Genomic DNA, 22,830 nt, shown 5'->3' on the forward strand with positions numbered 1-22,830 from the left:
ACAGCTGGTGTGGATGTGGGAGAGGAATGATTGAGGACTTTTATTAAGGATAGGAGTTGACGGGTGTGTTCATTGGCTGAGTTGATGTGTAAGTGAAGGATTAGGTGGGTGAGGGCAATGGATTGTTCAGTTTGGAACTGGTATAGGGACTGATGGAAAAAAGGGTTACAGCCAGAGATGGGAACTTCAGGTGTGAGGCCTTTGGGGGTAATGGCAAATGTCAGACAAGCCTGAGAAAATAAAATATGGGAGTGTAATCTGGCTAGGGCGAAGGCGTGTTTGCAGAGGGAATGTAAATAAAACTTAATGGGGTCGTTGTGGGGATGTTGTGAGGGTGATATGGTATTAGAAGGTGGGAAGTGTAACATGAGGCTGAAATGAAAATGAAAACAAAAACATATGGAGAGAGATTAAGGTGAACTAGGAGATGGGAACTTGCCCTTCAGTATATCCTCTCTTCTCGTTATCCACCAGGACTCAATCTCCACTAATTTCAATTTGCCACCACTGATACCTCACCTGTCTTTCAACAACATCTTTGCCTCTGTACTTCCGCCTCGACTGACATCTCTGCCCAAACTCTTTGCCTTTACAAATATCTGCTTGTGTCTGTGTATGTGCGGATGGATATGTGTGTGTGTGCGAGTGTATACCTGTCCTTTTTTCCACCTAATCCCAGGATTGGAATGACTCCTTACCCTCTCCCTTAAAACCCACATCCTTTCATCTTTCCCTCTCCTTCCCTCTTTCCTGATGAAGCAACCGTTTGTTGCGAAAGCTTGAATTTTGTGTGTATGTTTGTGTTTGTTTGTGTGTCTATCGACCTGCCAGCGCTTTTGTTTGGTAAGTCACATCATCTTTGTTTTTTTTATATATATATATATATATATATATATATATATATATATATAAAAAACAAAGATGATGTGACTTACCAAACAATATATATATATGTTTGCGGAGGGAATGTAAATAAAACTTAATATATATTTATTTATTTATTTTACAGGGAAACATTCCACGTGGGAAAAATATATCTAAAAACAAAGATGATGTGACTTACCAAACGAAAGCGCTGACACGTCGATAGACACACAAACAAACACAAACATACACGCAAAATTCAAGCTTTCGCAACAAACTGTTGCCTCATCGGAAAAGAGGGAAGGAGAGGGAAAGACGAAAGGATGTGGGTTTTAAGGGAGAGGGTAAGGAGTCATTCCAATCCCGGTAGCGGAAAGACTTACCTTAGGGGGAAAAAAGGACGGGTATACACTCTCACACACACACATATCCATTCACACATATACAGACACAAGCAGACATATTTAAAGACCTTTTTTCCGGGGGTAACAGATTGGGTAAGGTTTCCAGGCGTTCGAGAAAGTGGTTGGTGTCTTTGATGAAGGATGGGAGACTGCATGTAATGGGTTGAAGGTGTTGATCTACGTAGGCAGGGATACGTTCTGTGGGGGCTATGTAACCAGCTATAATGGGGTGGCCGGGATGATTGGGTTTGTGAATTCTAGGAAGTAGGTAGAAGGTAGGGGTGCGAGGTGTCGGTGGGGTCAGGAGGTTGATGGAGTCAGGTGAAAGGTTTTGCAGGGGGCCTAAGGTTCTGAGGATTCCTTGAAGTTCCGCCTGGACATCAGGAATGGGATTACCTTGGCAAACTTTGTATGTGGTGTTGTGTGAAAGCTGACGCAGTCCCTCAGCCACATACTCCCAACGATCAAGTACCATGGTCGTGGAACCCTTGTCCGCCGGAAGAATGACGATGGATCGGTCAGCCTTCAGATCACGGATAGCCTGGGCTTCAGCAGTGGTGATGTTGGGAGTAGGATTAAGGTTTTTTAAGAAGGATTGAGATGCAAGGCTGGAAGTCAGAAATTCCTGGAAGGTTTGGAGAGGGCGATTTTGAGGAAGAGGAGGTGGGACCCGCTGCGACGGAGGACGGAACTGTTCCAGGCAGGGTTCAATTTGTATAGTGTCTTGGGGAGTTGGATCATTAGGAGTAGGATTAGGATCATTTTTCTTTGTGGTAAAGTGATATTTCCAGCAGAGAGTACAGGTGTAGGACAGTAAATCTTTGACAAGGGCTGTTTGGTTGAATCTGGGAGTGGGGCTGAAGGTGAGGCCTTTGGATAGGACAGAGGTTTCGGATTGGGAGAGAGGTTTGGAGGAAAGGTTAACTACTGAATAAGGGTGTTGTGGTTCCAGATTGTGTTGATTGGAATTGTGAGGTTTTGGGGGGAGTGGAGCTGGAAGTGCGAGATTGAGTAGATGGGAGAGACTGGGTCTGTGTGCAATGAGAGGTGGTTGAGGTTTGCTGGAAAGGTTGTGAAGGGTGAGTGAGTTGCCTTTCCGGAGGTGGGAAAACAGGAGATTGGATAGTTTTTTGACGTGGAGGGTGGCATGCTGTTCTAATTTGCGGTTGGCCTGTAGGAGGATGTTCTGAACAGCTGGTGTGGATGTGGGAGAGGAATGATTGAGGACTTTTATTAAGGATAGGAGTTGACGGGTGTGTTCATTGGCTGAGTTGATGTGTAAGTGAAGGATTAGGTGGGTGAGGGCAATGGATTGTTCAGTTTGGAACTGGTATAGGGACTGATGGAAAAAAGGGTTACAGCCAGAGATGGGAACTTCAGGTGTGAGGCCTTTGGGGGTAATGGCAAATGTCAGACAAGCCTGAGAAAATAAAATATGGGAGTGTAATCTGGCTAGGGCGAAGGCGTGTTTGCAGAGGGAATGTAAATAAAACTTAATGGGGTCGTTGTGGGGATGTTGTGAGGGTGATATGGTATTAGAAGGTGGGAAGTGTAACATGAGGCTGAAATGAAAATGAAAACAAAAACATATGGAGAGAGATTAAGGTGAACTAGGAGATGGGAACTTGCCCTTCAGTATATCCTCTCTTCTCGTTATCCACCAGGACTCAATCTCCACTAATTTCAATTTGCCACCACTGATACCTCACCTGTCTTTCAACAACATCTTTGCCTCTGTACTTCCGCCTCGACTGACATCTCTGCCCAAACTCTTTGCCTTTACAAATATCTGCTTGTGTCTGTGTATGTGCGGATGGATATGTGTGTGTGTGCGAGTGTATACCTGTCCTTTTTTCCACCTAATCCCAGGATTGGAATGACTCCTTACCCTCTCCCTTAAAACCCACATCCTTTCATCTTTCCCTCTCCTTCCCTCTTTCCTGATGAAGCAACCGTTTGTTGCGAAAGCTTGAATTTTGTGTGTATGTTTGTGTTTGTTTGTGTGTCTATCGACCTGCCAGCGCTTTTGTTTGGTAAGTCACATCATCTTTGTTTTTATATATATATATATATATATATATATATATATATATATATATATATATATATATATATATATATATATATAAAACAAAGATGATGTGACTTACCAAACAATATATATATATATATATATATATATATATATATATATATATATATATATAAAACAAAGATGATGTGACTTACCAAACAATATATATATATATATATATATATATGTATATATAAAACAAAGATGATGTGACTTACCTATATATATATATATATATATATATATATATATATATATATGTTTGCGGAGGGAATGTAAATAAAACTTAATATATATTTATTTATTTATTTATTTATTTTACAGGCAAACATTCCACGTGGGAAAAATATATCTAAAAACAAAGATGTTGTGACTTACCAAACGAAAGCGCTGACACGTCGATAGACACACAAACAAACACAAACATACACGCACAATTCAAGCTTTCGCAACAAACTGTTGCCTCATCGGGAAAGAGGGAAGGAGAGGGAAAGACGAAAGGATGTGGGTTTTAAGGGAGAGGGTAAGGAGTCATTCCAATCCCGGTAGCGGAAAGACTTACCTTAGGGGGAAAAAAGGACGGGTATACACTCTCACACACACACATATCCATTCACACATATACAGACACAAGCAGACATATTTAAAGACCTTTTTTCCGGGGGTAACAGATTGGGTAAGGTTTCCAGGCGTTCGAGAAAGTGGTTGGTGTCTTTGATGAAGGATGGGAGACTACATGTAATGGGTTGAAGGTGTTGATCTACGTAGGCAGAGATACGTTCTGTGGGGGCTTGGTAACCAGCTACAATTGGGTGGCCGGGATGATTGAGTTTGTGAATTTTAGGAAGTAGGTAGAAGGTAGGGGTGGGAGGTGTCGGTGGGGTCAGGAGGTTGATGGAGACAGGTGAAAGGTTTTGCAGGGGGCCTAAGGTTCTGAGGATTCCTTGAAGTTCCGCCTGGACATCTGGAATGGGATTACCTTGGCAAACTTTGTATGTGGTGTTGTCTGAAAGCTGACGCAGTCCCTCAGCCACATACTCCCAACGATCAAGTACCATGGTCGTGGAACCCTTGTCCGCCGGAAGAATGACGATGGATCGGTCAGCCTTCAGATGACGGATAGCCTGGGCTTCAGCAGTGGTGATGTTGGGAGTAGGATTAAGGTTTTTTAAGAAGGATTGAGATGCAAGGCTGGAAGTCAGAAATTCCTGGAAGGTTTGGAGAGGGTGATTTTGAGGAAGAGGAGGTGGGTCCCGCTGCGACGGAGGACAGAACTGTTCCAGGCAGGGTTCAATTTGGATAGTGTCCTGGGGAGTTGGATCATTAGGAGTAGGATTAGGATCATTTTTCTTCATGGCAAAGTGATATTTCCAGCAGAGAGTACGAGAGTGGGACAGTAAATCTTTGACGAGGGCTGTTTGGTTGAATCTGGGAGTAGGGCTGAAGGTGCGGCCTTTGGATAGGACACAGGTTTCAGATTGGGAGAGAGGTTTGGAGGAAAGGTTAACTTCTGAATTAGGGTGTTGTGGTTCCAGATTGTGTTGATTGGAATTTTGAGGTTTTGGGGGGGAGTGGAGCTGGAAGTTGCCTTTCCGGAGGTGGGAAAACAGGAGATTGGATAGTTTTTTGAGGTGGAGGGTGGCATGCAGTTCTAATTTGCGGTTGGCCTGTAGGAGGATGCTCTGAACAGCCAGTGTGGATGTGGGAGAGGAAAGATTAAGGACTTTTATTAAGGATAGGAGTTGACAGGTGTGTTCATTGGCTGAGTTGATGTGTAAGTGAAGGATTATGTGGGTGAGGGCAATGGATTGTTCAGTTTGGAACTGGTATAGGGACTGATGGAAAGAAGGGTTGCAGCCAGAGATGGGAACTTTAAGTGTGAGGCCTTTGGGGGTAATGCCAAATATTAGACAAGCCAATATGTCTGCTTGTGTCTGTATATGTGTGGATGGATATGTGTGTGTGTGCGAGTGTATACTCGTCCCTTTTTCCCCCTAAGGTAAGTCTTTCCACTCCCGGGATTGGAATGACTCCTTACCCTCTCCCTTAAAACCCACATCCTTTCGTCTTTCCCTCTCCTTCCGTCTTTCCCTCTCCTTCCGTCTTTCCTGATGAGGCAACAGTTTGTTGCGAAAGCTTGAATTTTGTGTGTATGTTTGCGTTTGTTTGTGTGTCTATCGACCTGCCAGCGCTTTTGTTTAAACATTCCACGTGGGAAAAATATATCTAAAAACAAAGATGATGTGACTTACCAAACGAAAGCGCTGGCAGGTTGATAGATACACAAACATAATTTTGAGGTTTTGGGGGGAGTGGAGTTGGAAGTGGGAGATTGATTAGATGGGAGAGACTGGGTCTGTGTGCAATGAGAGGAGGTTGAGGTTTGCTGGAAAGGTTGTGAAGGGTGAGTGAGTTGCCTTTCCGGAGGTGGGAAACCAGGAGATTGGATAGTTTTTTGAGGTGGAGGGTGGCATACTGTAGGAATCAGCATGGGTTTCGAAAAAGACGATTGTGTGAAACCCAGCTCGTGCTATTCGTCCACGAGACTCAGAGGGCCATAGATATGGGTTCCCAGATAGATGCCGTGTTTCTTGACTTCTGCAAGGTGTTTGATACAGTTCCCCACAGCCTTTTAATGAACAAAGTAAGAGCATATGGACTATCAGACCAATTGTGTGATTGGATTGAAGAGTTCCTAGGTAACATAATGCAGCATGTCATTCTCAATGGAAAGAAGTCTTCTGAAGTAAGAGTGGTTTCAGGTGTGTCACAGGACCGTTGCTATTCACAGTATATATAAATGACCTTGTGGATAACATCGGAAGTTCACTGAGGCTTTTTGCGGATGATGCTGTAGTATATCAAGAGGTTGTAACAATGGAAAATTGTACTGAAATGCAGGAGGATCTGGAACGAATTGACGCATGGTGCAGGGAATGGCAATTGAATCTCAATGTAGACAGGGGTAATGTGCTGTGAATACATAGTAAGAAAGATCTTTTATCATTTAGCTAAAATATAGCAGGTCAGCAACTGTAAGCAGTCAATTCTCTAAATTATCTGGGAGTAGGTAGTAGGAGTGATTTAAAATGGAATGACCATATAAAATTAATTGTCAGTAGAGCAGATGCCAGACAGATTCATTGGAAGAATCCTAAGTAAATGCAGTCCAAAAACAAAGGAAGTAGATTGCAGTACACTTGTTCACCCACTGTTGAATACTGCTCACCAGTGTGGGACCCATACCAGACAGGGTTGATAGAAGAGACAGAGAAGATCCAACGGAGAGCAGCATGCTTCATTACAGGATCATTTAGTAATTGCAAAAGCATTACAGAGATGATAGATAAACTCCAGTGGAAGACTCTGCAGGAGAGACACTCAGTCGCTCGGTACAGGCTTTTGTTGAAGTTTTGAGAAGATACCTTCACCGAGGAGGCAAGCAGTATATTGCTCCCTCCTATGTATATCTCATGAAGAGGCCATGAGGATAAAATCAGAGAGATTATAGCCCACACAGAGGTACAATGAGAATCTTTCTTTCCACGAACAACACAAGACTGGAATAGAAGGGAGAACTGGTAGAGGTACTCAAGGTACTTTCTGCCACACACCAGCAATTGGCTTGCAGAGTATGGATGTAGATGTAGATATGTTGTTGAGAGATGTGAAATATAAAACGAAGTTGTATGCAGTGCAACAGCCCTGCCATTTAAATGCAGCATGTTCTTCGCAGTTTTCCCCTCTTCCCCTCCTTGCACTCAGACAGCATGGCATAGTGGTGGGGGATATATGTAGCAAGGCTGAGCACTTTGGCACTCGTGCCTGGACAACGCCTGTGAGCCAGTATCTTGGCCGCCCCTGTGTTAAAGTGAATCACACTAAAAGAGAACCATTTACAGTACCATCAAAGTGAATTACAAAACTGAATCTGTCAATCAGGATCATGATGCAAATAATCACAATTCTGCTGAGAGATACAGCTTTGAATGCCTCCTTAAGAAAAGCTATTAAGATGTACCTGTTGCCTCTGAGTGCAAGCAGACCTCTTCCAACCAGTGGATCAGTGTCTGGAGAAAGGTGAAAGTTGCGGTTCACAAAACTGCTAAAGTCTGTAGACAGGATGTAGCTGGCTATAATTGGATCCCTGACTAATAACAGGGGCTGATCAAAGCAGAAGAGGCCTGAAACAGAAAACAGTTTACAAATATGCAGCTTGAGTCTGTGCTACAATTTCCTTTTTATATATGAATAAAACTGTTTGTGGGTAATATAGTTAATAATTTTTGATATATTGGTCTAAACAGTAAATTTATCTTATGACTGTCTCCAGAAAGTCTCCAACAAATGCTGGGCAAGTGTGCATTGTTGACACTTTGAACGAAAAGGTAGCAGTTTGTTAGGTACAATGCAGTAGGTAGTAATAGTAATGATGGTGGAATGCTTGACAAAGAGAGTACTGCTTGAATTAATTTCAGAAGCTAGAACTGTTAACGTCATAATAATCTTGTCAAGTCTAGAGGATGCTCACAAAGTGTAGTAAACTTCCCCCAACCAATAAAAACTGCCTCACTTTTGAACTTAGAATGTACTAGAAGCCTTCACAGTTCTAAGACCCCTACATATTATTTTACATTCTTGTTAAGATTCTTTAAGATATTTTCAGGAATGAGTACAGAGCCACTTTTAACAACTTGTATACTTCTCTCTCTCTCTCTCTCTCTCTCTCTCTCTCTCTCTCTCTCTCTCTCTCTCTCTCCCTTGCTCTGTGTCTAGCAGATACATTGTTCAAGAGAAGAAGGGAGGAATACAAGAAGATGTACTTAGGAAGGAAGGGCATGGTGGAGGGCAAACAACAATACAACAATGGAGGTCCTTGATTCACAATCTGACCCTGAGCCATCCTTATTTTGTTGAATTATCATGTAAGTGCGTACTAGTGTGTGCAATAGCCTGTTTGTGTGTACCCTATTGTTTATGAGAAGTTCCATATAATGCAGTCCCCACAAAAGTGATAAACTATGTGTAACGTACTCATAACAGTGATCCAAATGTGTTATTAAATTTCAGTTGAAAAGAACAAGGAGGAAAGTTTTTGATAGAGTACCACATGAAAGAGCTACTGGATATGTTCTTGGATTAGCAAGTAGAAAGCTGCTTTATCAGAATTCAGTTGACTTGTACTGCCAGGATAATACTAGACATTTTTTGAACAGGTTTGATGATGACTCAGTGACTTATTTGTCAAACTTGCAGGGTGTGAACGACAACTGAGTAACATATATTTGAATATCTTTCTTAGTCTTTGGTGCCCAGTGTTATCAGTGACAGTTTCAAGATGAAGATGGCTTGTGAAGGCTGTGGGCCACAAAAGGACACCTCATCACAGCCTAACTAAAATTGTTGTTTGCAGTTCTCATATTGTTTGAATTAATTTTATAGTGAGTTTGTAAAAGATCTGATTCTATAAAGTACATTCTCCATAACATGTAAATAAAATAATTATAATTTTACACTGTTAATATACATGATTCCTTTTCCTGTTTAATAGAAGACTGGAGTCACCTGGAAATGCTGGAAAACCAGCTAGGTCAGTTATAAAAGTTAAGTGACCTTTCTTAGGGATCATGATAATTATTTGATATATTATGTGATTTACCTAATATGAAATACCCTTCTTGTAACAGCGCATGTCTACCCTTTGCTGCTCATATAAGGATTATTGTGTATTCACGTGTTTTTAATGTAAATGATCCAAAATAAATCAGCCATGGGATACACCATATATGAGGGTGAGTCAAATGAAAACCTTAAATATTTTTTTAAATATTATTTATTGATCAGAAGTGGTTCAAAGTTGTATCACCCCACACTCAATGCAAGTCCTCCAGCACTTACAAAGTGCATAAATTCCTTTAGAAAAAAATTCTTTTGGTTGTCCACGCAACCACTCATGCACCACATGGCATACCTCTTCATCAGAACGGAACTTCTTTCTGCCCATTGCGTCTTTGAGTAGTCCAAACATATGGAAATCACTTGGGGCAAGGTCTGGTGAGTATGGTAGATGAGGAAGACACTCAAAATGCAAGTCTGTGATTGTTGCAACTGTTGTACAGGCAATGTGGGGCCCTGCATTGTCAAGTTGCAAAAGGACACCTGCTGACAGCAATCCACGTCACTTTGATTTGATTACAGGCCGCAGATGATTTTTTAAGAGATCTGTGTATGATGCACTGGTGACATTGGTCCCTCTAGGCATGTAATGCTCCCAAATGATGCCTTTTTCATCCCAAAAGAGAGCCAGCATTACCTTCCCTGCTGATGGTTCTGTTGGAAACTTCTTTGGTTTTAGTGATGAGGAATGCCGCCATTCCTTGCTTGCTCTCTTCATTTCCAAGTTGGTGGAAGTGAACCCAGGTTTCGTCCCCAGTAATGATTCTTGCAAGGAAGCTATCACCTTCTCGTTCAAAGCACCATAGAAGTTCTTCACAAGCATCAACACATCGTTCTCTCATTTCAGGAGTCAACTGCCATGGGACCCATCTTGCAGACTCTTTGTGAAACTGGAGCACATCATGCACAATGTGGTGTGCTGACCCATGACTAATATGTAAACATGCTGCAATGTCATTCAGTGTCACTCAGTGGTTTTCCTTCACTATGGCTTCAACTACTGCAATGTTCTGTGGAGTCACAACTCGTTGTGCCTGACCTGAACAAGGAGCACCTTCCACTGAAGTCACACCATGTGCGAACTTCCTACTCCATTCGTAGACTTGCTGCTGTGACAAACATGCATCACCATACTGAACTTTCATTCGTCAATGAATTTCAATAGGTATCACACCTCCACTACACAAAAACCAAATAACAGAACGCTGTTTTTTCCTGATGCAAGTCGCAAGTGGGGCAGCCATCTTTATACTGATACTGCAACGGTATGTGTGCATCTGCACTATGCTGTTTTCTACAGGCCATTCTGCACACCGTTTGTAGCATGCTTACCAACTTACAGGATAATGGCGCAAAATTTCAATTTGTTATTACAAATTTAAGGTTTTCATTTGACTCACCCTCGTATGTAGCGAATAAAACCCAACTGCATATTTCAGAGAAAAAGGTCTCAAGAATATTTTTGCTAAATTAGGTAACAGCATTGGAATAGTTAATTAAATAAGATAGTAGTCTTGAAACTGAGTGTAACTGTAATATGAAAGATAAGAAGTTTCCAATTACAAAGACGTAAATTGTAGTCATCACTTTCACTGGTTGAATTTTTTTGTATTATTTGTGTGGAATATCTGTCTGATTGTGTTTTCAAACTAAGTGGGTTTGTGCAGCATTTACTATGTTTGGCTCACGTTTGGGAAAAGTGGGCTCAACTCTGTGTCTGGCTATTCCAGTTTAGATTTTCCTAAATCTTTAAAGACAAATACTAGCATGGTGCCTTTGTAAATAATGAAACCAATTTCCTTCTCTATGCCTGTGCTATTCAAACTTGAGCTCCACTTGCAATATCTTTGTCATTGCTGGTACAGTAGTGGCCAACCACGCTGGCACTGTGGTGTGTGATGGTCCACGGTCAGGTCGAAGTCAGGAGGTCAATGGAGAATCAACCAGAACTCTAGGTAATGCTGACTCTGAGGGTATATTCCTGACACCTGATGGCAGCATTCAAACAATACTGAAACATGAAATACACTACTGGCCATTAAAATTGCTACACCACGAAGATGACATGCTATAGACATGAAATTTAACCGACAGGAAGAAGATGCTGTGATATGCAAATGATTAGCTTTTTAGAGCATTCACACAAGGTTGGCACTGGTGGCGACACTTACAACGTGCTAACATGAGGAAAGTTTCCAACCAATTTCTCATACACAAACAGCAGGTGACTGGCATTGCCTGGTGAAATGTTGTTGTGATGCCTCGTGTAAGGAGGAGAAATGCATGCCATCACGTTTCCAACTTTGATAAAGGTCGGATTGTAGCCCATCGCAATTGCGGTTTATCGTATCGCGACATTGCTGCTTGCGTTGGTCGAGATCCAATGACTGTTAGCAGAATATGGAATCGGTGGGTTCAGGAGGGTAATACAGAATGCCGTGCTGGATCCCAATGACCTCGTATCACTAGCAGTCAAGATGAGAGGCATCTTATCCGCATGGCTGTAACAGATCGTGCAGCCACATCTCGATCCCTGAGTCAACAGATGAGGATGTTTGCAAGACAACAACCACCTGCACGAACAGTTCAATGATGCTTGCAGCAGCACAGACTATCAGCTCAGAGACCATGGCTGCGGTTACCCTTGACGCTGCATCACAGACAGGAGCACCTGCGACGGTGTACTCAACGACGAACCTGGGTGCACGAATGGCAAAATGTCATTTTTTTGGATGAATCCAGGTTCTGTTTACAGCACCACAATGGTCGCATCTGTGTTTGGCGACATCATGGTGAACGCACATTCGAAGCGTGTATTCGTCATTGCCATACTGGCGTATCACCTGGCGTGATGGTGTGGGATGCCATTGGGTACATGTCTCGGTCACCTCTTCTTCACATCTCTCACCAATTGAAAACGTCTGGTCAATGGTGGCTGAGCAACTGGCTCGTCACAATACGCCAGTCACTACTCTTGATGAACTGTGGTATCGTGTTGAAGCTGCATGGGCAGCTGTACCTGTGCACACCATCCAAGCTCTGTATGACTGAATGCCCAGGCATATTGAGGCCATTATTACGGCCAGAGGTGGTTGTTCTGGATACTGATTTCTCAGGATCTATGCATCCAAATTGCATGAAAATGTAATCACATGTCAATTCTAGTATAATATATTTGTCCAATGAATACCCATTTATCATCTGAATTTCTTCTTGGTATAGCAATTTTAATGGCCACAAATTACAACAATTGAGATATTGACATTCAGGCAGCTCATGCTTGTGGGCAGGGGGAAATCAGCTGCCGCAATATGTGCTGATCAGCATAGGATCATCACTGGGTGGCTGCACCAACTCAGCTGCGTAATGAACAAGGCCAATAATCCAATGTACTACCATGGGGTTGTGCATGCACTGCAGTAGCTGCACACAACTTCCAAGAGAAGATGACTGGGGCACCCATGACCCTGTTTAGACTATTCACGGAAAAGGCAGCCATCGGCAACAGTACCTGCCCTCATAAGCAGATGATTGGGAGCCATGTCAGCTCACCCTTCATCATTGCATGTCCCCAGTTGGGAATAAGAGACCCGCAGTGTGGAAGATGGCTGCAGTCATAGTTGATCACTCTGCTTGGTCCACAGCAATCACAGCTGCCCACCATCTGCTTATGAAGGCATGCGCTGTTGCCAGTAGTGATACCATATCCAGGTTAAGTCGTTTTACTTTCATTACAGTCGACCACTGCAATGAATTTGTGGCATCGATAGGTCATATTGACCATAGACAACATTAATCTTTGGGACTCAGGTCACTCATCTGAGCCGCCATGTTAATCCAGTCTGTTCTTATACCTTGTACTGTGTGCACCTGTATGATAGTTGTCAAAATATAAGTATGTGCAGATATTTGTATGTGGGGACAGTTTATTCCGTATACCACTATTCGTATCCTGTTTCCATACTGGTGACCCTGAAGTTTCTATGTCTTCCACGACTTCCACGCTGGGTGTTGTAAATCAACAGGTTATGCGCACGCCACCATGGCCACCTCACCCAACACTTTGTTCGAAGATTTGGAAGCCCAACTATGACCGCCGGGCCCCTTCAATACTTCACCAATGGCAGGCTCTCCATTACTCCATAGTGATTTATGATCTCCAACCACGTCAACCTCAAACTATGTTGTTCTACAACGGTCGAGTGCTACACCATTAACTCAAACAATGGACTCGGGTTTCATGTCACCTGACTGTGTTCACCAACATGTGAAGTGTGAAGTGGATAATATTCAGAACTGTGTACTTACTGATTGATCATATAATGTTCAAAGCGATCTACATTCGCACGCGAACATTGACTCTCAACGGGCCGCAACAGCTGTTACTGTCGTGCCGTGTGCAGTGCTGCCATTTGTGCAAAATGCACCCGGCCACTATCAATCGTGACCTGTTCCGGTTTTGCCTCATATGCAGACTAACAATTGACATTTTCGTGTGCAAAATTCTCCTTGCGCACCTCCCAGATTTGTTGCTCAATTTTTTGACCACGTGGGTTCGAGTACATCTTTCAGCATTTTGCCTTCCAGGATCATCTTACCACACCACAGTGATCTTCTACAAGTTCCACCAGTGATTTATAGTTTGACGCCACGGGACATGTTTTCAACGTGCGTGGAGAACTCACACTTTTGTCACACGAGTTACCAACTGACCCACCTGCGTGCCCTCACACTCGCAGGGGGCACCAGTTCCGACTGCTCAGCCACTCCCCTCTCCTATAGCTCTGCCTGTGTCTGCCATGCCGGCCTTCCACATTATTTCAGAGGTGGGCAAATTCAAATCAGTACCTGTAACCTACGGTCCAGTTTACAGGTCCACTACACGTATCGCGCAACCACTCGTTCCCACGGTACTGACCGTGCCAGCCACATCATGTTTTCGTGACACGTCATGGACAATGCAACCCGCCATTGCTACGGATGTTCTTGCCAGTAACACACCCATGCCTACTGTGCCGGCCTGCTGTACAGTCTCTTCTGCCGCAGAACAGCCAGTTTCCCAAGGGACACCGAAGCCCCCTTTGTCCCTTCCCCCAGGTCATCTGCCAAAGCTGCCAACTTTATAAGAAGACAACCCTGTATCACAGTTTGTGCTTGTCGAGCGTCTTTTCGAGTTGCATCGTGTGTCTGACAACAACTCTAAATTCCTGTGTCTTGTCATGCACTTCTATGATCACTTGGACTTCATTTGCGATCTACTCCTGTTCCACCACCTCCACCGAAGTAAGAGTTCGTGAGGAAAACGAACATGGAATGACTCGCCTGCTCACCACAAGAATTAATCACCAAGATCTTGTATGAGGAACACCTGGGGGACTGAACTCCATCAAAACTCTGGCGCCACCTTCGGTTACTTGTGAGTGAACATACCATGCCAGACGTCACGCTGTGGGCAGTGTGGTCTGCTAAATTGCCTACTGACCTACTGATCCACCTGCTACTGCACTCCTTTGAGTCAATCAGCTCTCATCTCCGCATCACAGAGCAACTGTATTCATTGTTATGACAACACCAACCAGCTCACCACTGACCACTAGTTGGCCCAACTGCTCCTGCTTACTGGCCGTCTGCTGGCAGAGGCAGGGCTCACTCTGCCTCTGCACCTTCTACATCACCTGGCAGTATCCACTCTCACTCTCTCCACCATCCAAGCACTCCAGGATCGCCCACACACCATACGTGCTGGTATACATGCTGGAACAAATCAACGAGGACAAACCTCCTCCACTGCTGCAGTCACCACCACCATCACCGCATCCGGCTCATCCATACTGCTGGTACCACAAGATTTTCGGCGATAATGCCAAGAAGTGCCGATTACCTTGTCAGCACCCAAACGCCGACCGCAGGACCTAAAAGATGCTGAGTCCTGCAGGGAATCTCACAGGCATCCACATACATTGCACTCCATCCACTCGTCCGCCCAGTTGAGCAGTCTTTCGTACGTGACTGACATTTCGTCACGGCTCATTTTCCTAGTTGACAGTGGTGCTGATGTGTCTATCATACTTACGTCGATGGCTCCCCCTGTCTTTCCACTGATGAAGTCACTTCTACTAGCTATCAACGCATCAACATTACAAACCTCAGGCTCTGTCCAAGTTATGGTGCATCTATCTCCTTCTCTGTGTTTTCCGTGGACTTTCTACATTGCCAACATCGATGAACCAATTCCCAGTATGGTTTTTTGTCCCATTACAAACTCTCTCTGAATGTAGTTCAGGGCTCAGTGCTACACCATCCCACTAACACTCAGATACTGCGCTCCCGCACTTAAGTTCCACATTCTGCTTCTCTTGCGCGACATGTGAGTTAGTACACGAGTGCTCCACCCTTGTGGGCGACATTGTGACCTGCGTCACTAACCTACTGTCAGAATATGACTCGGCGGCACAACTCTACTGGGAAAATGATGAGCTGAAACAACGAATAGCACACACTTACAACAAGCTCATTGCGGCTCGTTGAAACTGTAGTCCACAGTCACACCACCTAATCATGTTTCTCCCGGAGACACCAACTCGGATGCTCATCAGGTTAGTCCAAAAACATTAATTGCATGTAACAATTCACGTCTGGTAGACTCCGCATCCCTGGCACACTCGCCACATTCACTGCCATATGTGTCAGACAGTGCTTCCAATAACAGTCACGCGCATGTTATGACCCCGCCCACCACGCAGGCAGCCGCCCTGCATGTGCACCAGCCACATGACTCGGCAACCATATCTGTTCCATGTGCAACACCAATGCTGCTCTCGCCCGCTCCAGGTACCAAGTGCAAGGTTGACAGCAGACAGTTGCTACACATTCCGACCCACTCTGCGCTGCGCACACAGCCGCCCTTTCCAAACATGTGCACGCCATGCTCAAGTACAAGACATGTGACTTTCGTGCTGCCTTTTTGCACTCGCACTAATGGTTAGGCCTCATCATGCCCTACCTGTCCAATAACTTTGCATCAGACACTGATCAGTCTCATGTGCAGTTCTTAGTTTCTTCTGTCACTGATGGAATGACCCTCCATTAGGCACAAGATTAGATGCCTCAACCCTATTCCTCAAACATGATGGTTCTTTCCAAATGTGCGGCAACTACAGACGTTTAAACGCTTATACTGTCATGGACAATTACCCCGTGCCTAACATAAATGATTTCACTCATATGTTATCTGGTGCTACAATCTTCAGTCTTATTGAATGTGAAAGTGCCTACCACCAGCTTCCCGTAGTGCCGGATGACATCCCTAAAACAGCTATTATCACACCGCTTTGTTTGTTCCAATAAAACTTCATGCCATTCAGCCTAAAAAACATGGCACAAACGTGGCAGCGTTTCATTGGCTCCATCTTACAATAGTTCGAGTTTTGCTTCACATATCTGGAGGCCATACTCATTTTCAGCAAGTCAGCTGAGGAACATGAAAATCATTTATCCATGGTCCTCCAGATCTTGAACTCCAACGTCGTCGAGGTCAACAAAGAAAAATTCCAGTTGCGTCAGCCTTCCGTCACTTTCTTGGGTTACACCATCTCCACCAATGGAATACAGCCTCCCAAATCTCCCGTGCATGCCATCACTTCACTGCCACCCCCAGCTACTTACAAAGAACTCCGACGTTTCCTGGGCACAATGCATTACTACTGTCATCACCTGCCTTCTGCCTCTGCGGTGCTGGTCCAGCTGACAGACTCATTTTCGGGTAAACGGACTTCAGGTTTCAAGCCCATTTGCTGGACTGCACCTGTGCTGGAGGCTTTCAATGCATTACAGACTTCTTTAGCTCACGCCGTGACACTCACCCACCCCGACCCCTTGGCCAAGTTGTTCATCACTACAGACGCCAGTGACATCGCAGTGGGAGTGGTACTACAGCAACGCAAGACAGACAAGGTTTCTCCTCTTCATTTCTTCTCTAGAAAAACTATCAAAAGCTCAGAAGAAATACTCCACTTTCGATAGGGAACTCCTTGTGGTCTACGATGCCATCAAACATTTCTGCCCCGACAGGGAGGGTCACTCGTTCTTCATCCTCACGGATCACAAACCACCGGCAGATGCTTTCTGCAACCCCCCCCCCCCCCCCCCCCCCCCTGAGGACCCACCCCCTCGGCGTTTCTGTCACTTTGATCTAGTTTCCCTTCACAACCAACGTTCGCTACATCAAAGGCATGGACAACATTGCTACAGATTTTTTTTCTTGGATCGATACTATTTCACACATCATTGACTTATCCAACCTGGCTGCCCTACAAGCCTCCGACAAGGAATCTAAAACTCTCCTCACGGACCCTCAAACACCCCTTGTGTTTACCAAAGCTAAATTCCCTGGCATTGTGGACGAGGTGTGGTGTGACTCTTGTACCAGTACCTTAAGTCTGTTACTCCCACCCCCTCTGCACCGGCAGGCCTTCAACATTTTGCATAACCTCGCTCACCCTGGCATCCACACCGCTACATGGCTCGTCTCTGAGCGTTTTGTTTGGAAAAATATAAAACAGGACTGTCAGACCTGGGCACACAGCTGCGTCCCCTGCCAAAGCAACAAAATCAGCTGCCACACCACCCCACCACTGGGCAAGTTCAACATCCCTCCAGGATGATTTAGTCACATACATATTGATCTTATCGGTATTCGGTAACAATTACATGACATGTTTCCTTACCCTCATTACCTATAACACTGCATCAGATTTACCCTGGTCCTCAGGCACATATTCCTGAAAGGATTCTGTCTTGATAGCTGGATCAAGAGCCTGCAAACATTTTTCTTCCTTCTTCTCCTCTTCTCTCTCCGTTTTGGAGAAGGCAGCACTGCCATAAGTGGGAATGAGTCTGCATTCTCCAGAAATAAATCTGTCTTTAATACTTCCTAATCCACAACATTTGCAACACATCTAACGTCATACTACTCTCTGATGCATTCTCCATACTATCTACCATAAAATCATTGTCTGCAGTTCCTTTCTGCACAACACAAAAATCAATAGCACATATTCTTCCCCGTACTTCTGGCCCAGACTCTACAGTATCAAAACAACTACCATTATCACCGAATGGTGTAGATACTACTGCACTTAAATCAGTGTTACCAACATTCCTAATTACACACTCATTCAGTACTATACCTCACACACTTACACAATGTGAACAAAAGTATCTGGACACCCCCAAAAACATACGTTTTTCATATTAGGTGCATTGTGCTGCCACCTATTGCCAGGCACTCCATATCAACGACCTCAGTAGTCATTACACATCATGAGAGAGCAGAATGGGGCGCTCCCCGGAACTCATGGACTTCCAACGTGGTCAGGTGATTGGATGTCACTTGTGTAATATGTCTGTACATAAGATTTCCACACTCCTGAACATCCCTAGTTCCACTGTTTCTGATGTGATAGTGAAGTGGAAACCTGAAGGGACACGTACAGCACAAAAGCGTACAGGCCGACCTCGTCTGTTGACTGACGGAGACCGCCAACATTTGAAGAGAGTCGTAATGTGTAATAGGCAGACATCTATCCAGACCATCACACAAGAATTCCAAACTGCATCAGTATCCACTGCAAGTACCACGACAGTTAGGTGGAAGGTGAGAAAACTTGGATTTCATGGTTGAGCGTCTGCTAATAAGCCACACATCATGCCGGTAAATGCCAAACGACCCCTCACTTGGTGTAAGGAGTGTAAACATTGGACAATTGAACAGTGGAAAAATGTTTTGTGGAAAGACAAATCATGGTACACAATGTGGCAATCCGATGGCAGGGTGTGGGTATGGCGAATGCCCGGTGAACATCATCTGCCAGTGTGTGTAGTGCCAGCAGTAAAATTCGGAGGCGGTGGTGTTACGGTGTGGTCATGTTTTTCATGGAGGGCCCTTGTTGTTTTGTGTGGCACTACCACAGCACAGGCCTACATTGACGTTTTAAGCACCTTCTTGCTTCCCACTGTTGAGCAATTTGGGGATGGTGACTACAGCTTTCAACATGATCGAGCACCTGTTCATAATGCACGGTCTGTGGCAGAGTGAGTAGATGACGATAACATCCCTGTAATGGATGGCCTGTAATGAATGGCCTGCGCAGAGTCCTGACTGAATCCTACAGAACACCTTTGGGATGTTTTGGAATGCCAGCTTCAAACCAGGCCGAATCGACCGACATCGAACCTCTCCTCAATCCAGAACTCTGTGAAGAATAGGCTGCCATTCTCCAAGAAACCTTCCAACACCTGATTGAACATACACCTGTGAGAGTGGAAGTTGTCACCTGTGAGAGTGGAAGTTGTCATCAAGGCTAAGTGTGGGCCAACACAATATTGAATTCCAGCATTACCGACAGAGGGCGCCATGAACTTGTAAGTGATTTTCAGCCAGGTGTCTGGATACTTTTGATCACATAGTGTACTTTGTCTGACACAACAGCTACTTCAGATCCCATATTTTCATTTCTTAGCTTCCACCCAGTATTTTGCACATCAAGTAAACTCACAGGAACTTCCACAACCTTCGATTACTGTCACCTGTTTTCACTGTCAGCTCCCACCTAAGCACTTTTTCTCTATAATTCCTTCTGCTTGCCCATAATCCTAGCATTCGTTAATGCTGGACAAATACAATTGGTGTTTTCCTCATACCAAGCATCATAATCTCTTCTCCATCTCCTCCAGAGTAGCAAAATGCCAATCTTGTTCCCTCTCCTTTCAACCTTTTTTTCTCAGTCCCGCGTCCGGCCATCCTGATTTAGGTTTTCCGTGATTTCCCTAAATCACTCCAGGCAAATGCCAGGATGGTTCCTCTCAAAGGGCACGGCTGACTCCCTTCCCCATCCTTCCCTAATCCGATGAGACCGATGACCTCGCTGTCTGGTCTCCTTCCCCAAACAAGCCCAACCCAACCTTTTTTTCATCCTCTAAAGCTGCCATATCTGTATTCATAGCTCAAATTTTTTAAAAATATTCGCATGTCTGACATGCACCTGAGCTATTTGCATTGCCAAAGCTCCCAACAGTTCCTGTGTTTCTGACTCAGACATGATTGACCCTCTAACAGTTACATGAAACCCAACAAATAGCAAGAGAAAACACTAAAATAGAGGTGCAACCACTTAAATATACCACTAGCACAGACATTTTACAACATAACTTGCAATTCAAATGGCTACTCATAGCTATTGTATCATTATCACACATCTAAACATAATGAATCATACTGTTTACCTACACTAAAATGCACTGAGTGTTCAAAACAGTACAAATTAACACATATAGTCAGCACTCATATGTATTCATTTTCTTCAGCTTGTACATACAAATACAACCAGACATCTGGCAAAAAAAAACCACTGATTCTCCGTGACCCTCATGGAGGATGTGGGGGGGGGGGGGGGGGAAGAGGGGGGGGGGGGACACCATGAACAAAAAGACTACATTCACCAATTTGTAGTGCTGGACTGCTAGGTAAGGCTGCAGTAGTGATCCTGGAGCTAACTATACCTCCAATGTAGGGTGACTTCTAACAGGACAACGTCTGATGCCGAAATAGCTGTTGACCAGGTGGAAGCTACTTGGGTGGTGGTTTGAAGTCAGCTCAAGGTCAGAAGGTCAACAGAGCATCACCCAGGAATTTGAGTAATGCAAACTTGAAGGGTAGATGCCGAACCAATGCCCAAAGCTGTTATTGAAATAATATTAAAACATAAAATATTTTATTGTCCACAAGATGCAACAGTCAAGGCATTGACATTCAGGTGGTGGGTGCTGGTGGGAGAGAAGGAAGTCAGCCTCCACTGTATGTGCTAGTCCGCATGGGATTGCTGCCGGGCATTGCCACCAAGTGAGGTCCATGACGACACAAGGCCAGCAACCCATTGTACTAGTGCGAGGTTGTGCCTGCACTGTGTACAGCTGCACACAGTTTCCAAGAGCAGAAGACAAGGGCATGCATGCTTCATCATAGACCGCATACAGGAAAGGCAGCCACCAGCAACAGTAAGTGCCCTCAAGAGCAGACACTGGACGGCAATGTCGGCTTGCCCCTCATGGTGACGGAAGATGGCCGCACTCATAGTTGAGCCCTCGACACAGCCAGCAGGTCGAAGGCATCTAAATTCTCCCCATTCATCTCAGCAGGGATGACAGTATTGTGTCTGGCAGTATCAAGGTCCCCAGGAACTTATTGTTCTATTGGAGCTCAAAGACAGCTAGATGAGTAGACAGCAGGCTGGCATAAGTTCCTTCTCCAGGCTGGTCAGCTGAATAATGAGTGGTCAGCTGAATAATGAGCATGTTTCCACTGGAAATGAACAATTTTTTGTGAGGGTGACCTGTGTCCATCATGCTTCCATGAGGCAGCAATGACATCACTGGGCCTGCTTTTCTTATCTGGTCAGCTTTCTTGGTTACTTCAGTATTTCACAACTTTATCTCTCAGGCACTCTTTCTGCCATGTCACTATACTGAATCGTGACTCTTGTGTCCAGCTTATGCTTTCTCACACCACAATGAGTAGCCACCATTGTAACAGCATTTATTCGTCACTCTGATGTCATTCAACTGTGCTGCTGGCTCAGGCAACCAGACTGTACGATGTGTAGCAATTGCTTCTGTATTTGCTGCAATATCTGTGGTCCTTCTTCACTGGAATTCCAGCCAGCTATTGACCTTTTCTGCCCTGCCTCTTGTGTCACCAAGGAAGGTTGCTGAAGTTTATCTTGCTGCACCATGTATACTAATCTGCAGCACTTCAGTACACTAGATCCTAATGTTACTTCCTTCCTTTGTATTTGAACTGTGTCATGTTCCACCAGTGGTCTTGTGAAAGCTGTCTTTTTATCTTGGTGAATTAAATGTTACTAACTGCTATCAGGCATAAAATATAGTTCAGTATCTGGAAGAGTAATAATTTTTGATTAAAGTAAGATAGGCATTTTTATGAACTCAGAATTCAAAATTGCATTTTTGCGTATAATCTATAAATTCAAACTGCGTACTTAAGACCTGCTTGTAGTTGTATCTACATCAATCAAAACGAATAGCATGCTGACTGCATAGCCCCACATTTTGCAGGAGAATATTGGTTGAAAGCCATACTAAGTCATCCAGATTTAGGTTTCTCATGGTTTCCTCAAATTGCTTAAGACAAATGCCCAGGTGGTTTCTTTCAAAATGGCATGGCCAATTTCTTTCCACAATCTGAGTTAGTGCTCCAATTCTAATTACCTAGTCATTGATGGAGTGTTAAGCCTTAATCTTTATTCATATTATTCATTTATGTTTCTAACAGATCCTTAGTGGTGGGGCTAAATATTATCTGCTTTTAGAGTGTGTTCAATTTATGTTGCTTTTACAATATGAAAGACAAGATGAAGTTATATTATGCTAGCCTGTTGTTGTTGTTGTGGTCTTCAGTCCTGAGACTGGTTTGATGCAGCTCTCCATGCTACTCTATCCTGTGCAAGCTTCTTCATCTCCCAGTACTTACTGCAGCCTACATCCTTCTGAATCTGCTTAGTGTATTCATCTCTTGGTCTCCCTCTACGATTTTTACCCTCCACGCTGCCCTCCAATGCTAAATTTGTGATCCCTTGATGCCTCAGAACATGTCCTACCAACCGATCCCTTCTTCTGGTCAAGTTGTGCCACAAACATCTCTTCTCCCCAATTCTATTCAATACCTCCTCATTAGTTATGTGATCTACCCATCTAATCTTCAGCATTCTTCTGTAGCACAGCATTTCGAAAGCTTCT

General features: G+C 44.2%; 1 protein-coding gene across 3 annotated transcripts in view; it reads right to left on the reverse strand.

Moving 5' to 3' along the window:
- LOC124711815 (cytochrome P450 6j1-like) overlaps positions 1–22,830 on the reverse strand; it is a 111,863-nt gene that overhangs the window by 45,789 nt on the left and 43,244 nt on the right. For 2 of the 3 annotated variants that reach the window (XM_047242039.1, XM_047242040.1), the window contains exon 3: positions 7,364–7,526. The exons of the other annotated variant lie outside the window; for it this stretch is intronic. In XM_047242039.1, the coding sequence (XP_047097995.1) occupies positions 7,364–7,526 (163 nt within the window). The remainder of the gene's footprint in view (positions 1–7,363; positions 7,527–22,830) is intronic. 3 annotated transcript variants of the gene reach the window in all.

Source organism: Schistocerca piceifrons, chromosome 8, assembly GCF_021461385.2.
Source record: "Schistocerca piceifrons isolate TAMUIC-IGC-003096 chromosome 8, iqSchPice1.1, whole genome shotgun sequence".
Taxonomy (NCBI): Eukaryota; Metazoa; Arthropoda; class Insecta; order Orthoptera; family Acrididae; genus Schistocerca; species Schistocerca piceifrons.